General features: G+C 43.2%; 1 protein-coding gene across 7 annotated transcripts in view; it reads right to left on the reverse strand.

Moving 5' to 3' along the window:
• The window catches only part of TBX4 (T-box transcription factor 4), a 116,946-nt gene that overhangs the window by 38,523 nt on the left and 63,199 nt on the right, over positions 1 to 15,224 (reverse strand). For 6 of the 7 annotated variants that reach the window (XM_043531378.1, XM_043531381.1, XM_007057630.3 and 3 more), the window contains 2 exons: positions 15,059 to 15,217; positions 11,500 to 11,594 (listed from right to left, as the gene is read on the reverse strand). In XM_043531378.1, the coding sequence (XP_043387313.1) occupies positions 11,500 to 11,594; positions 15,059 to 15,217 (254 nt within the window). The remainder of the gene's footprint in view (positions 1 to 11,499; positions 11,595 to 15,058; positions 15,218 to 15,224) is intronic. The other variant, XM_043531382.1, reaches the window with a different exon arrangement.

Genomic DNA, 15,224 nt, shown 5'->3' on the forward strand with positions numbered 1-15,224 from the left:
CTTTTCCCAACTGCTGAAAAAGGCTCAGGCTGGATTTGGTTTGAGATCTGGATGAAGATACAGACAGATTATTATTTTAACCCATACTGGACCCCTCAATCATACTGTATTTCGCACTCCGGAAGCGCTTCAGAGTTTGAAAACCATTTACAAACAGGAGCCCAATGGGCAATGCATATACAGGATCCTTGTCTTCATTGGGACCTCTTCCTAGCTCAGACTGCAGATGAGATGCAGTAATTAATCCTCAGGAACACCTTCGCTGAAGAAGGGAGTTCTATTCCTGCTTATTATGTAGTTATTAAGTAGTTACTTATTAAGTAGTTCTATTCCTGCTTATTATGCGTATGACTGAAGCACTCGGGTGGCCTTGCTGTGGGCCAGGAACGCATTGTACTCTGTGCTGAGCAAACACAGAACAAAACGTCGGTTTCTGCCCCACACAGCGCACAGATGGGGGACCTGAGAGAGAGAGGTGAAATGCTATGTGAATTTACAGCACTGTATAAACTGGCTATTTATAATTCACTTGAGGCCACAGAATGAATCAGCATCAGACTCGGGATTAGTAGTCCCTGTCCTCAGTCTTGTGCACAGACCAACTCAATCACGCCTATCTGCCCTAAACACAGATGATTTTTGCTCCATACGACAGTCTGTAGCTGGGAAGCGGTGGAGGGAATCGCCAAAGGAAGCCGGACGGGCAGAACTGCCAAGCTGCTGCACTTCACAAAGATCTGGGCAGGAGCCTCAGCCCCAGTGCATCGAAGGAAGTGCAGTTCAAATGTCTCTTTACGCCTGTGAGCCTTCATGTCCTTTTTAAAAGCTGTTAACCAAACGGCTTCCAGTCATTGCTGTGGGCTGCCTGTTCAGTACAAGGCTAATTACTTTGGTTTGTCTTTTAAGCTAGTGCTTCCTCCAACAGGCGCCCCGTTAAAAGGGAGATCCCAGGGCATTGCATGGCCAGGGCCAGGGCATTTGTCAATATCATTGCTCGAGAAACAGAAGCAACTGCAATGCTACCTCCCAAGCCCATCCCAAACGTCAGGCATCTTGCACCGTGTCACACGTGGGCCCCCCCCCCCCCCCGCGACTTCCAGAGCCCAGGACCCTTCTTCATTGGCGTAGGAAGAGAGCACATGCCGGTTTGCTGCTGTTACGAAGCAGCTCCTTGAAAAGTTGGCATAGAGAGAACGGTCACATCAGAAGCTTTCCAGCTGCCCCTGGCTTTCACCATGCTCCTGGGCCTCAAAAAGCCCCAACTTTCCACTGCTCTTGTCTCCAAATACGAGAGAGAGAGAGAGAGAGAGATACAGAAAAGTTAGGAGTGAGATGGGTAAGGAAGGGAAGCAGACACCAAATACCGTGTATGTTGCAAAACAGGTAAAGTGGAATGGACACTGCAAGGGCTTGAGAGTCTCATTCACCTTGCGTGATTCAAGAGGTTGCTCTTGCTGTGAGAATACCTCATTTACTACCCCCAGAGATGACTGCTGGGACCGCACCGTCGCTTAGAAATCTACCGGCCCTTTTCCACACAGCCACCAAATGGCCCTCTGCACAATATCCACATAGGCAACAAGGTGCGGCCAGCAACGTGTCAAGGATCGGCCATGATAAATAGCATGTACCACCGTGGAAACCACAGAGCCCAGGCAAGAAACATAGCAGAAAGTTAGTGCTGCTTTAAGCAGCTTTGCCCTAGCTGGGAACTCCCTGACCGCCCTAGGAGGGGTCACAGTCTAACCGTAGTCCGGGAAGCCAGTGGTGGGGCTACAGGAACGAAGTAGGAGACTCCTTCCATGCAGCTAGCTCCCTAGGGATGGCTTCCGGCTTTCTCATGGGTCTGTTACTTTTTCTTAGCTCTGCTCCCTTCCCACACTGCATCCCCTCCTGTCTGCTGGGTAGGAGAAGGAAGAGCAGTAGAGAAAGCCAAGCCCCTACCCCAAGGCCGTGTGCTATAGGAGTCCTGGATTTCTTGACCTGATTTGTTCCCCTTTATACTCTTTAAAGAAAGCAAAACATGCAATGGGTGTAACCCACTGGTCAGTGTTTGCTATGCATCTCCCTTTGTTTAGGATCCACAGAGGACATGATCTGTAACAGCCCCGAGCTACAAAACATGGCTTTTTAGTTCAAGCTGTAAAGACTCACATATTTAGCTGTAGATGTCCCCAGTTCAAGTCCCGCTGTGTCAGCCAGAATGACAGTCAACACAAAAGCACATTCGGGCCTAAGGGATCTACCCATGGCCCTGAACCGAAACCCCGAGCCAACACCTCTGAACTTTGGGATCTCAGCTATCTCCCTACTGCCACCCTCCTTCTCTATATCGGCAGAATAAAGTCCCAGATCCCAACAGCTCCAGGCTTCGGGAATGTTCACACCCTGTTTGTGTCTCAGGTGCATTCTTACCCCACACGCATTGAGAAGGGACAGTCTAGTCTTCCTCGTGCAGTAGTGATTGTTCTTCCTCTCTCTCCCTCCAAAACTCTCCCCGGCTCTAGGAACGGATTTTAAAGGCACATTCCTATTTCCCTCCACAAATTTTGCAGTAGTGGCAGATGTGCAGAAGTGCCCACTTTGAAAGGACTGTCGCTGTCACTAGAGCTTAGTGATGAAGAATTAAAGTTGTTTTTATGTTCACATAACATAGGCCTCCTCCACGGAAAAGATGAACCGTCATAATGTTCTGCCTTCTCCCTGGGGGAGTCCAGCACCTTATGTTAAAATACTGTCTTTTTTTATCTTAATTGCCATCAAGTAATCTGCAGATCGATGTTCTTTGGAGAGGCCTGCAGACAGCAAAAATAGAGTGTGCATTGCTTTGGGGAGTTAAATATGGGGCGGGGGGCTGGAGGGGGGCGCAAAACCCACATGAAAAGGTTGGCAGGGCAATAGTACGGCCCCAGCTAAATTCTTCCCTGTGCCACTCTACAGATGAAATGTAACAAAAACAGTAAGAGCAAGAAAAATAAGCAAGCAGCACAATTCTGTAGCCCGCGCAAGCTTTAGAGCTGACGTGCTAGTGAATTATGTGCTCTGATAACGAAGCAGCCTTTGCTTAGCTAAGTTTGTGCTATGCACGTTTTATCTCTACATGATACTCACAAATTGTTTTAAAATGAGCTGTTAGAATAAGCGTCCTTTGTTTATTTATTTATTCTTTTACAGTCCAATCCCTTTTACTAGGCAGCAGTTACTGACGTGAAGCCAAAACTTCTGAGGTTCATACAAAACTTTAATTGGTGTTTAATTGTGTGGTTGGTTGGTTGGTTATGCAGCAGAATGATGAGAAAGACAGAGACAGACTCATTCCTCTAAGGCAGGACGTCCCAGCCTTTAAGGCAGCTGTACTAGTTTAAAAGTTCGGTGGGACCAACCAGTGACCCCGGCATCTATTCAGCTGTGCGTGCCCTAACCCAAAAGGATACTTGTTTGGAAGACGGGGGTTTGGGGCAGTGCAAGCTCCTTTTGGGGACTGGAGCATATGTACGTTAAAATGGGAGGTGCACAGTTGCAGCAGACCAGTATCTTACTGGTGAGGTAGAAAAGAGGAACCTTGCGTGCCAGTCACACAAGCCTAAAGCACCAGTACTGGTACAAGAACTAGTCGTTTGGAAACACTGATGTGAGGCTTGGCTGTCCTTTGCACACTCGCTCCCGAGGCCGGACATGCCAAGAAACTGCATGTGTCTCTCGGCCAGGGACTTCATGAGCCAGTCCAGCCCAAACCATCATCTGAAGTGGCTTCTGTGCCACCCTCCCTTCTTAATGACCTTTTTACTCACTAAGAGGGTTGATCTAACCTTCCTTTTCAGGGCAGAGTGTCACCTCAGTGACGCTGGTAGCCTGCTCTTGAGCAAAGATGTCCTCCTTTTCTAACCTCTGCAGGGACGTGGTGAACAGGAAGTTGTGGTACAATTAGGGAGTGCTGTCACCTCTCACCCCCTCTGAGAAGATGGAATGGAAGCAAGAGACCTGAAGCCTGCAGATGAAGTCTAACCCTGACTGCGTGATGTTCTGGTAGCACCAATTTTTTCTTTGCAGTTTTGCAAGGAACTAATTTGTTCGCCAAAGGCCTGATCCAAAGCCCACTGAAGTTAATGGGAGTCTTACACCATTGACTCCAGTGGGGTTTGGATTAGGCCCTCCCACCATTAGAGGTTGGTTCACAAGACAGCCCAGTTGCCATTAAACATTTAAATCAGTCTTTGCATTTGGGTAAAATGTTCAAAAGCACCTAAGTGCCATTTTCAGAAGGATTCTCACTAAGATTTAGGAGTCTAAAGTGCCAGATTTTCAAATGTATTTAGGCCAGATGGGTACCTAGTGGGGTCTTCAAAAGCACCCATGCGGGAAAAGCACCTAACTCCCATTGATGGGAAAATCTGGCCCCACATGCCTTTTGAAAAATAGGACTTAGACACTTGTGAAAATTTTACACTTAGTCTTTATTGTCCAGCAGACAAACTAATGGTGGGTAGATACTTCAAGAACCAAATTCTTCTTTAAAAGAAGATCTTTTAATAATCTTTCCTTATTCTTCTATTTTCCCCTCCTTTGTGACAAATATTTCCCATATCAACATAAAGCATCTTTAAAAATGTTTTCCAGGGGTAAATACATACAAATTTGGTCATGTCAATTATTTCTTTAAGTTTTTTTTTTTATATGGCATTTCCTTTTTGATAGATTCTTGCTTTCAGAAAATACTTTGAAGAGATCAAAGAGTTTTTCAACAGGGTCCCATTTTCCCAGTGAATCCTAACCCTCCAGTCCCTTATTTCTCTTATCACCCACGCCACTCGGCAATGACGCTCTGTATACCAAGTAAGAGCCGTTAGCTTTGAAGTGCTGGATTAGCCCATGCCAGATCCTTGCCTCAGAATAACAAACAATACAGGTTCAACAGGAGTTCTCATCAGTAGTTCATTTTTCAGCCCCAAATTCACTGTCACTAACACAAGCAACATTGAACTCACAGTCTATGGACAGATAGGAGAGATTTATCTGGTGGCAGGACCGTGACCCGACGACGAGGGGGTCAGACAGTTAGGGAATTTTTCTAGTTTGGCAAAGGGAGGTTATATTTAAATTTTTCTGGCTAACTCATCTAAGTTTTAAATAAAACATTGTTTCTCACACGCCTGAGAACTTGGTTAACTATGCAGTTGCTTTAATGATCTAGTATCGTTTCCTCTTCTTGCCCCATAGCAAATTAAAACAGAGACAAACTTCTTGCAAGAAGATGTTTTACCTCCAGTTTGATTTTCCCCTATGAAAGCTTAAACGCTTCCAGCATTCCTTTATAAAGGTCCAAACCATAATGGAGGATGGATGAGCTAAAATTAGATTAAGTTTTCTGAAGCATAAAGAGCAAAGTACAAAGGTAACTCAAAGAAATTGCACAAGAATGAGGGCAGTTAACAACTCTGTGCTGGTTCCTAATGATTTTAACTGTTCTTCTAAAGAAAGCCAACTTTCTCCTTGGTAGAACTCCATTAGCGTTACACCCTCTGTAGGAGCTATTAGGAGGAGGAAAAATGGATCTGGTCCATAATGTTGACTACTCTGATGGCTTACAGTATTTGATTTAGTTCCTCAACATGGATTGGATCCTCATGGGTCCAGCATGAGAGGATCTGTAGCTTCTGTGCCATTCAAGACAAAGATAAACACGCAGTCCCGGTGCTGGAGACCGGTCCTGCCAGGGATTATTAGCATGAGAGTGATCTAAAAGTGAATGGAAAATGCTTTGGAAACACATTTAACTATTAACATCCCAAATCATTAAGAGAAAATAGAAGGGAGACTCAAATATATTAGTCCCTCACTTCCCTGACTTGTTCCAAGTTCAAGAAACTCTATGTTCCCTGCTGGAGTTGTTGACATCTCTAGCAACAGAGCCAAAAGCGTTTGGATCCTGCTTTCGTTCCCACTGATTTCACTGGGAGCAAGATCTTACCTACAAAGGGTATTTGCAGAACCCTGAATTTACGGCTCGGTAGGTCAGACATTCTTTGAATTACTAATTTATTTCCACGTTCTAAATGGATGGTTCCCATTCCATACCTGATCTGGTTTGCTTTTTTAAACATAAAGCTTTGGGCTGAACTTTTCAAAAAAGTGCCTGAAGTGATTCTGGATACACAATTCCCTTTCATTTTAATGGGAACTGGGCATCCATATCTCCTAGCTGAAAATCTTAACAAAAATTCACCAGCTTAATCTAAAGTGTGAATTTAAACCAATTTAGTTAAACTGGTGCAAACCTTAAACCAGGGGTATTTCAGTTTACCTTAAATCGATTGTGAACATGTTTAAGCTAAACTGAAATAAGCCACTCAAACCAAAATCTAAAAAAAAAAAAAAAAATCACACAGAGGTTTGCAAGTTTTCTACCTACGCTGGGGTGAAAGTTATTCTGTGCAGTATGTTGTAAGAAGGTTCTTAGAGGACCTTAAAACAAATGTCCCTCAATCCACATGCAGTTTTTAAGAGATGTTACAGTAAAGATTGAGGCTGGCTCTGTATCCATTTATACACGGTGTTGTGGTCTGAACCCCACCCCATGGTTACAAACCCATCATAATCATTTGGATGTTCGTCACTGTAGAGAAATTGACACATTAATTTAGAGTTAGGTCTCCACAGGAAGGGGGTCAGATGCTCTGCGGATTGGCATTCCCTGCTGATTAGTAATAAACCTGTCTTAACACTGCCTATGGAGTGATGGTGTGCCCATTCACTTGGGCCATGGAATGGTACCGGAAAGAACCGGAAAGATCAGTGCCTCAGGGGGATAAAAAACCCTAAAATTAGAGGACAGACGGATCTGGAAAGGGGTGAAAGGGGAGAAGAAATCCTGAAACCAATGGGACTACTCACATGAGTAAAGACTACTTGAACGAATGAGGGTTTGGAGGGTCAAGCCCATTGGAGAATTGAGACAGAAACCGATTTGAGCCACAAAGATAGCTACAACTACAGAACTAGCCTAATTCAGGACAGAGCCTGGGGACAGAAAAGAAAAGAAAAGCAACTTATAATTAAGTTGTACAATTTGCTTTGGGTATAAATTGCTCCATCATATTAAATTTGTGACTATTACATGCCTTAAATACAAACGAAGAGAGTGTAAGTGCCTTAAGAGATGAGTGTATTAATCTGCAGCACCCTTTAAAAATGTACATATGGTGATACATACTGTAGAGCAAGTGTATATAAGAAAGAGGAACACACACACACTTATTTTCAAGGCAACAATGTTTGGGATTATCTTTCTGTCGGGAAAAGTGCTTTTATCTTTCTGAAAAATTGTATTGTATCAATACATCTGAACATCTAAAGCTATCATTTAGAGTTGAATACCCGGTTTAAATCGTTTCACGCACAATAATAGGCCATAATGCTGCAAAAAGAACCACCTTGGCAGATTGCTCCACATCCCCTTTGACTTCCCTGGGTCTCCGTGCAAGTACAGTGTTCCACTTCAGTGCTCCTCTTTGCAGGATCAGGACTGTGGTGAAAGCCATTGAAGGCAGTGGGGTTGTGTGTATGTAAGGGCAGAATTTGACCCACTGTGCAGTCAAACATACTAATTTTATATTGAATAAAATGCAAATCTTGAATTTTTTACATTAAAAAAAAAGGACAATGAATTTTACTTTAAATTTCTGTCGTTTCTTTAGGCCTAATCCTCAATTTGTACACACCCAAAATGCCTGGGAATTGCAAGTGTGCAAGGAATGCAGAGCTGGCTTCTTAATTGTTGTGTTATGTTTAATGTGTTCCTTTAAGACAATACAAATTACGTAGAAGAACTAACCTTTCATGACAAAAGGTATTGATTTGCATACCCCGCAAAACATGAAACATGAAAAGTTGTGCAAGTTTATATACAAAGGAGGCGAATGGTTTTGCACAAAGTTCAGGGAACTTTGCTCACAAACTTTTTATCTTTTGATGATCCTTTTAATATAAAGGAATCTCCTTTTCCCCCCCCCTCACAATAAAAGAGTCAAACATTAAAAAGATAGTGAGTGCATTTTAAAGATGTTTACACTTTATAAATCAAGCTTTCTTGGCAACATCATCATTCCTATTTCAGTACTGAGCTCGCTGTGTCCTCCAAGTGTCTCCTACGTCCTAAGAGGGAGTAATAATCCCCCAAAGTAATTCTTAGTCCTAAATTCCTGGTAATTTATAGTTGACTTGGCCTGTGGAGTTATACAGATTGACAACAAATGAAATAAACACACTCCTCTTGAGTTATCGGGGTCTGGATTATAATTAGAGAATGCCTATTTTACACCATCACCCTAGAACAAGATCTCCCTTTGATCTTATTTTTTACCCGCTTTTGAAATAACCGGTCATTAAAGTTACATTTGCAATTTAGAATTTAAAAAACAGACTCCTTTTTTTCCTTTTGAAATTAAATAATTAGACATTTAAGTGACCTGATCCTTCAGTTGACTGCACATGGGTGCATCCCTGGGCCTGCGTAGAACCCCACCTCCCTTCACGCACACACAGTCTGTTGCAGGATCAGGACCATAATTTGTGTCTGCACTCAACTGGCCCTATATTTTTTGCAGACAGACAGAGAGCCTGGTATAAGGCCCCTTTTAAAAGATGATACAGACTGATGTTTAAAGTGGGGCATTGGGGGAGGGAGGGTGGGTTTATTATCACTATGTATTTAAATGGTTTGGGTGAAGTACGATTTTCAATAAGAATTGAACTGAAGTCTACTCTTGTGCTGCTGAGCGATTCTGTTTCTAGACGGTTTTGGACACTGATCAGTTGTGAACTGTGCAACTAAATCAGACTGATCGTCACATGGCTTAACTTCATGTTTAGTTGTTGTGAGTCGCGTTATTTTGTGAACCGTTACAGGTATTTTTATTTTCAGAGCTGGCGAGAGCTGTCGGAGTAACAGGCCTAGAGGATACTGACGGCCACTCTTACTGCAGAACAGTCACACGCCCTGGTAGAGGAAGCTCACGCACACACACAGTCCCCCCCTCCCCCCCCCCACACCCCCCAATCTCCCAACTAACATGCCTCGTCCTTGACATGGAGGGATCACCTTTTGAAGTCAGTGCATCAATGGGTGCATTATACTTCGGTGTATTAGACAGAAGTCAAGTAATGAGGCCTATTCAGTCCTTGGCCTCGCTGCTGAGAATTAAAGTTGCCATTTGGGCTGACGTTGATTGTAACTGTCCACTCAGAACAGAATTTCATATGGTTTGTTAATGAATCATCAGTCACTACTGACACAGGCCTTGGTTCAGGCTGAGGGCCAAATTCTCTGCTGGCATAAATTGGCAGTGTTCCATTGACTTTCAAGGAGTTGCACTGATTTTCCACCAGCAGAGAATTTGGCCTTGGTCTTCTATAAGTGAAAGGCTCCACATCCCTGGGACAATTACCAGAGCCACCCTGTCCCCTCTGAGCAGCTGTGAAGCATGAATATCATTTCACTGGGAGTTTTAAGCCCCCAAAGAATGCAAGACTTGGTCCTGGACATATGGATTTGTTTAAACAATCTAAGTTAAGACTGACACAGAGATAACCTACACATTTGGGATGTTTAGTTTCTAGAATTTGGTAAAATTTCTCTCTCCATTTACAGGCCCAGTATTTGCAGTCCTGATCCTTCAGCCGTTTCTAATGTGAGTAGCAACCCCATTGAAATTAATAGAAGTATGAATGTGAATAAAGGCTTCAAGATCAAGCCCTAAGACTTTATATAGCAAATTACAATCCCGGGGGGGGGGGGGGGGGGGGGGGGGAAATCGTATCTACATAAGAACTGCAGGACCGAGTCATAGAGCTGACCCACTCTATATATGTCAGCTTCTTTAAAGTGATTTACAAACCCAATTTCACCTTGTCTCCCTGGTGGGATAGGTTCCGTTACCCCAAGGATAGAGTCTAGTGTATCTTGCAACACTGCCAATAGAGAGAGCGCAGCACTTTTGGGGAGGGCGGGGGGGAGATATGAGGAAGAGAGGGCAACCCTTTAAGTGCTTCGAGAGCAATAAGGCAGAAAGGCTGCCTATAAGACGTATTCAGTGCACGTTTCCGTACGGGTTGAGAGCAGAACACTAGTACCCTGCAGAGCTGCTCATATGCCACATTGTAGCAGAGCTCTGGAGTCTGGATCTCACAGCCAGATTTAGCCCGAGTGAATCATGGACCTGATCTAGCATCCACTGAAGTCAAGAGAAAGCCTCCCACTGAATTCAGTGGCCTATAGATCAGGCTTCATAGAAGAAACATTACCACTAGAAGGCATTTTTCCTGGTGATTTCACACTATTTCTGTTGCTCTTCTTTACACCTTTATGATTCGCTAATGTGCGGTCATATGAAATCACCAGTTGCTACAGAAGGGTGGCACTAAAGAAAATTAAAGGGGTTTTAAAAACATCTTGGTGGTAATCCTTCGCAAGAACCTGATCCAATTCCCCAGATGTCAAGGGCAACCTTTCCATTGACTTCACGGGGCATCTCACCTTAGCGGAACAGTTTGTTTGATGGGCTGCAAGGCCCCAGTCTCACATTCACGGCTGTGAGATTCCATTATGACAACACAATGGGAACCACCTTCCTCAAATCCCACTGACTTCACTGAGAGTTGAAAGCACTCCACAGGACTAAGCCCTCTCTCACCATTATGACGATGATGGTAACAAAAATAAAACAGGAATCGAACTTACTGACACATGAATAGCATTTCATGTGAAGGAATGGCAGGCAACCTAAAGCAGACCCATACTTACTCACACCTGGCCAATCCCCACACACAGGGCCACCCCTAGGGGGGTGTGGGGCCCAGGGAGGGAAGTGACAGATTCGTCTCTTCCAGGACTGACCGTGCTTGCCAATCGCTTTGGCCTACGGAGCCAGGAGCAGTGGCCCCAATTCGCCCTACCCAAGGGACAGCTCTGCCCATACACACAAAATGGCAGCTTCAACCCTCCACTCAACAAAGGTTTGATACCAGTGGTTTATAACAAGGTCTCAGTTTGCGAAGGCTTTATTACTTCCACAAGTGTACCACAGAGCATTACTACTATTCTGTACAGAGTAGGTAATCTCTTGCTCATGAAAGAATTACTGTCACGTCTAGAACTGGCATCACTATGGTCCTGAAGGTCTTAAACACGAATAATCAAAGGAAATATTAGCATAGAGAATTAAAATTAACCTAGACTTATCAGAGGACCAGAGTATATAGTCTAAGACAATATACTTGCTTTTCTTAAATTGCGTGCTCACTTCTGACCATATTCAGCAAAGTACCAACACGGGTGCATAACTTTGAGTATGTGAGTAATCCTATAGAAGTCTTAAATCAAGGCCTACACTTTCTTAAAATTCAATCATTTGCAGTGGGTCTTAGAAAGATTCTGCTGTGGGCAAATTGTGACATTCAATACAGAATAAAGACTTTAAGAGTGTGAAATGCATTTTCACCAACCTGCCTGCTTTGGTTATTATCATTTCGGTGCCAGCTTCATGAAACTTCTTCCATAGTTCCTTCTCGTGGAGATAGACTTTGATGTTTTCTATTGTCTAAAAAGAATCAAAACAACAAAAACAAAACCACCATCATCAAAAGTATTCTCAATCTAGGATTCCTCCCCTCAGAGCAAAGCTGCGAGCTGATGATCTTTGGAAAGGAAAGGCAAAGCCAGGCACAGGAGTAGGCCCTAAAGATTCCACTGCCTATTGCCAAAAAGTGAGAGGAACAAACTGAATCCATTTTAATTGCAGAATGCTTCACATCCAGCGAGGATACTGCAGCTAAGTAGATTAAAAAAACCAAAAAACAAAGACTTCTGAGTACCGGGTCTAAGAGTTGTTAATATTATCAAATAGAACTGTGTATCAGTAGGTAAAGCTCAACCTTTTCAGATGAGGGACAGGTCAAAACAAAACAAAAAATCCAACCTTTTATTGGTCCACTCGGTTCAAGGTGAGAAAGATACTTGTCCTCAAAAAATAAAATGAAATGCAGAACCATACTTTGCTATAGGATGTTCTGGCAACGTGGGGCGGAGGGGTGGAAGCAGCAGCAAAGGGTAGAATTCTGTCGGAAAATGTTAATCTTTTAAGTGCATATTTTAAATTAGCTGATAAAAAGCCAGCAATTGCCAGGGTGGCAACTCACTTTTAGATGAGCAGAACGCATAACTTTCAGGTCAAAAGGAATCAATTCCTCCTCCCCTCCCGCCACGTTATTCAGAATAGACAGTTTTAAAATTAGTAGAAACAGTTACATGGATTGTCCTTTACGCCACCGCCCCACTAGCCTAGTAGCAAGTTATTTAATAGATCACGATTTTTATAACAAGATCAATAATAAATGATATGATGGGTATACATAATATATTATCCTCCTGCAATGTCCTTGGCTTTCTCATTGCATGCTGTGGGCCTCGGCCTGATCCTGCAAATACTTACACAATTAACAATATTCAGGGCTTGTCTATACATGAAAATTAATCCATAATACAGGAAAGTGTGAACAGAAAGCAGATGAATTATTCCAGATTAACTCCATGTGCAGAATCCATTTCCAAAGTGGACTGAGAATTTGGAATAAGGGACTAACTCCACCTGTAGACGCTCTTCTTCCCGAATACAATCAGGAATTAGCTATTCTGGAATAACTCCCCATGTAGACAAACTCTCATATGATCAGTCCCATGTAAAAACACTTTGGATAATCCAGTTTTATCAGGGGTTAGATTATTTTTACATTACTCCTACATGGCCTCATTCAGTATTTCCTTGAAAGTAGAGATTACAGAATGACCGATAAAAAAGTGTTTTACAAATATGAATTATCCAAGTAATGAACTGTAAAAGGAGGTTCTAATACAACTAAAGATAAACGCATCCACCAGAAAAAGAATAATATATAATGTAAAAACAGAATAATTGTGTTGCTGAAATGTATTTCCAGTATCATATTTATATTAATTTTTATTTCAATTTTTTAAAAGTTAATGTTTTTCTCCTAAACACTGACTCAAAAAATTAGCCCAATGTAGTAAAAACCATGCACTTCAAACCAGCTGCAAACCAAATATTATAACTTTATTTTGTTTTGCCATTGACTTCAGTGGAAGCAGGATCAGGCCCAGAATGCAAGAAAAAATTAAGGTAGGGTATGTGGCATTCAGGTTAGCCAAAGCCTTGTAAACAGCAAGAAAAATTGAAAGTAAAACCGCCTGGACTGGAAAACGTTTTGTCCTGTTCGGTTACAAATAGGGGGACCCAGCCTGCTCCTTATGCAATCAATAGCAAAACCCCCACTGATGTCAGGTGGGGCAGTAGATGAAAACCCTTATTTTTATTATATTATATAGACACACGCACTTTTAGTGGACATAATTTCTCAGCAGAAAACTCCTGTCTCGTGTTTATTCAGCTGCCTGTTTAGGAAGTTTGGAAAGTGTGTATAGGTACATATGTGGACTAGATACAAGATAGGGCTGGGTGTTTGGTCCCTGTTTAAGAGAGTGAATGGAAATCTTTTGATAGCCGGTTGAAGTAGCAGGAACTCAACATTAGGTGCCTCCTCCTGCCTCATTTAAGTCAGTGGGAGCTTTCACCCCTTGATTTGGACGGGGGCAGGATCAAGCCCTAGATGTTCACATTCTTCCTTGGAATCCCCTGGTTATTTGCTAACCCCGCTAAGCTTCATCCTTGGTGGGTGAAACCTAAAGGCGAGAAACCTAGGATGGAATCAAGGGTGCATCTGACACACACTCACTTTTTCAGCTCTTAGCAAACCCACGTCTGTGCTTGGCTCGTGTTGCGAAGGAGACGCCGAGCATCTTGAGAGGTTCAGATTTTTCCTGTTACAAATGAGAGTATTCTCGAACCTATCACTAATTGCCAACATTCCCTTTCTTTTCACGGGCCTATTTTCCCTTTCGAACACCTGGCTGGAGATCAGAGATTGGAAGGAAAACCAGAGGTAAATTGAGCTAAAAAGCCCCGAGGCATAATTACTATTACTTGATGCATTTATGATTATATAGCAAAGGGGTGGGTTGTTTTTTTTTAAATAGCTTAAACATGTAGCTAAAACGACATCGTTTTACATTTCTGCTTCCTCCTCGCCCCCTTGACAGGTTATAATTCTGATATGGGAAAGTTGTCAACACTTTATAAAAAGCACACTAAATACCCCGAGTCAATCAGAAGGCATGATTGAATGCAATCTAATTTACAGTCAGGCCTTTTTAGCAGGAGGAGCTTAATTGTATTTAATTATTGCACAAAAATCTCAAGCCGCATAACGGTTTTGGAGTGGCGTTACAAAAAGGGACCCGGGCACTCAATAATCTGGCATTTGAAATCAGCGTGGTCGTAATTATGTTTCTGTAGCAATGCAGATGGATAAGGGGCATGGGTCAAAAAGGTAGGAGCTAAAGCTAGAGAAAAATTAAAGCCCTTCCAAAGGAAACCCTGTTGCTGAGAACTCTGGATAACCGGGGTGGTTCTGATTCGCTCTTGACCTTGAATTTTGATTGCAAATAGCAACTGCAGGCTTGGGTAGATTGTGCAAAGACAGACTCTTCAGAGTGGCCGTCTTTAAACACGTCCCTCCAAAGAAAACCAGAGCAGGCGGGGAGAGCTTGCAAGTTAAAAGGGGAGAAAATAATAATTTTTTTAAAAAATGGAGAAAAATGGAAACATTTTTAAACCCTGCCATCTGTGGCAGAGGCAGTAAATTCTGTCTGTTATGGCTTCTTTCACATAAAGCGCGTGTAGAGTACTCGGGTAACAGCCCTAGAAGTTTAAAGCAAAGAATTTCATAAAAACCCTCAATCCCTGGGTGCAAGAAGATATCGGGGGAGCAGGGAATTTATTGCCCTGGGGATGACGAGCTGCTCGGGATGCTGGTGCTATCTGGAGATGTTAAGGGAGTGGGAAGGAAGCCCGGCAAGCAGGGGCGGGATGCAATTCACAGCGCGGACAGACAGGAAGACACCGGCTGTTGTGTAAACGGGGGTGCGTACCTGCTCCGGATCCTGGCCCTGCGGGCTGCTCAGCGGCGTGCTGCTGACTCCGGCCACGCCAAGAACCGGGGAGCCCGCTGCGGATTCTGCATGACCAGCTGTCTGGGCTGCTGGAAACCCTTCTTCCGTTTCAGACAGGCCTTTCTCCTGGAGCATTTCCTTTTCG

The sequence above is a fragment of the Chelonia mydas genome, chromosome 17 (genome assembly GCF_015237465.2).
Source record: "Chelonia mydas isolate rCheMyd1 chromosome 17, rCheMyd1.pri.v2, whole genome shotgun sequence".
Taxonomy (NCBI): domain Eukaryota; kingdom Metazoa; phylum Chordata; order Testudines; family Cheloniidae; genus Chelonia; species Chelonia mydas.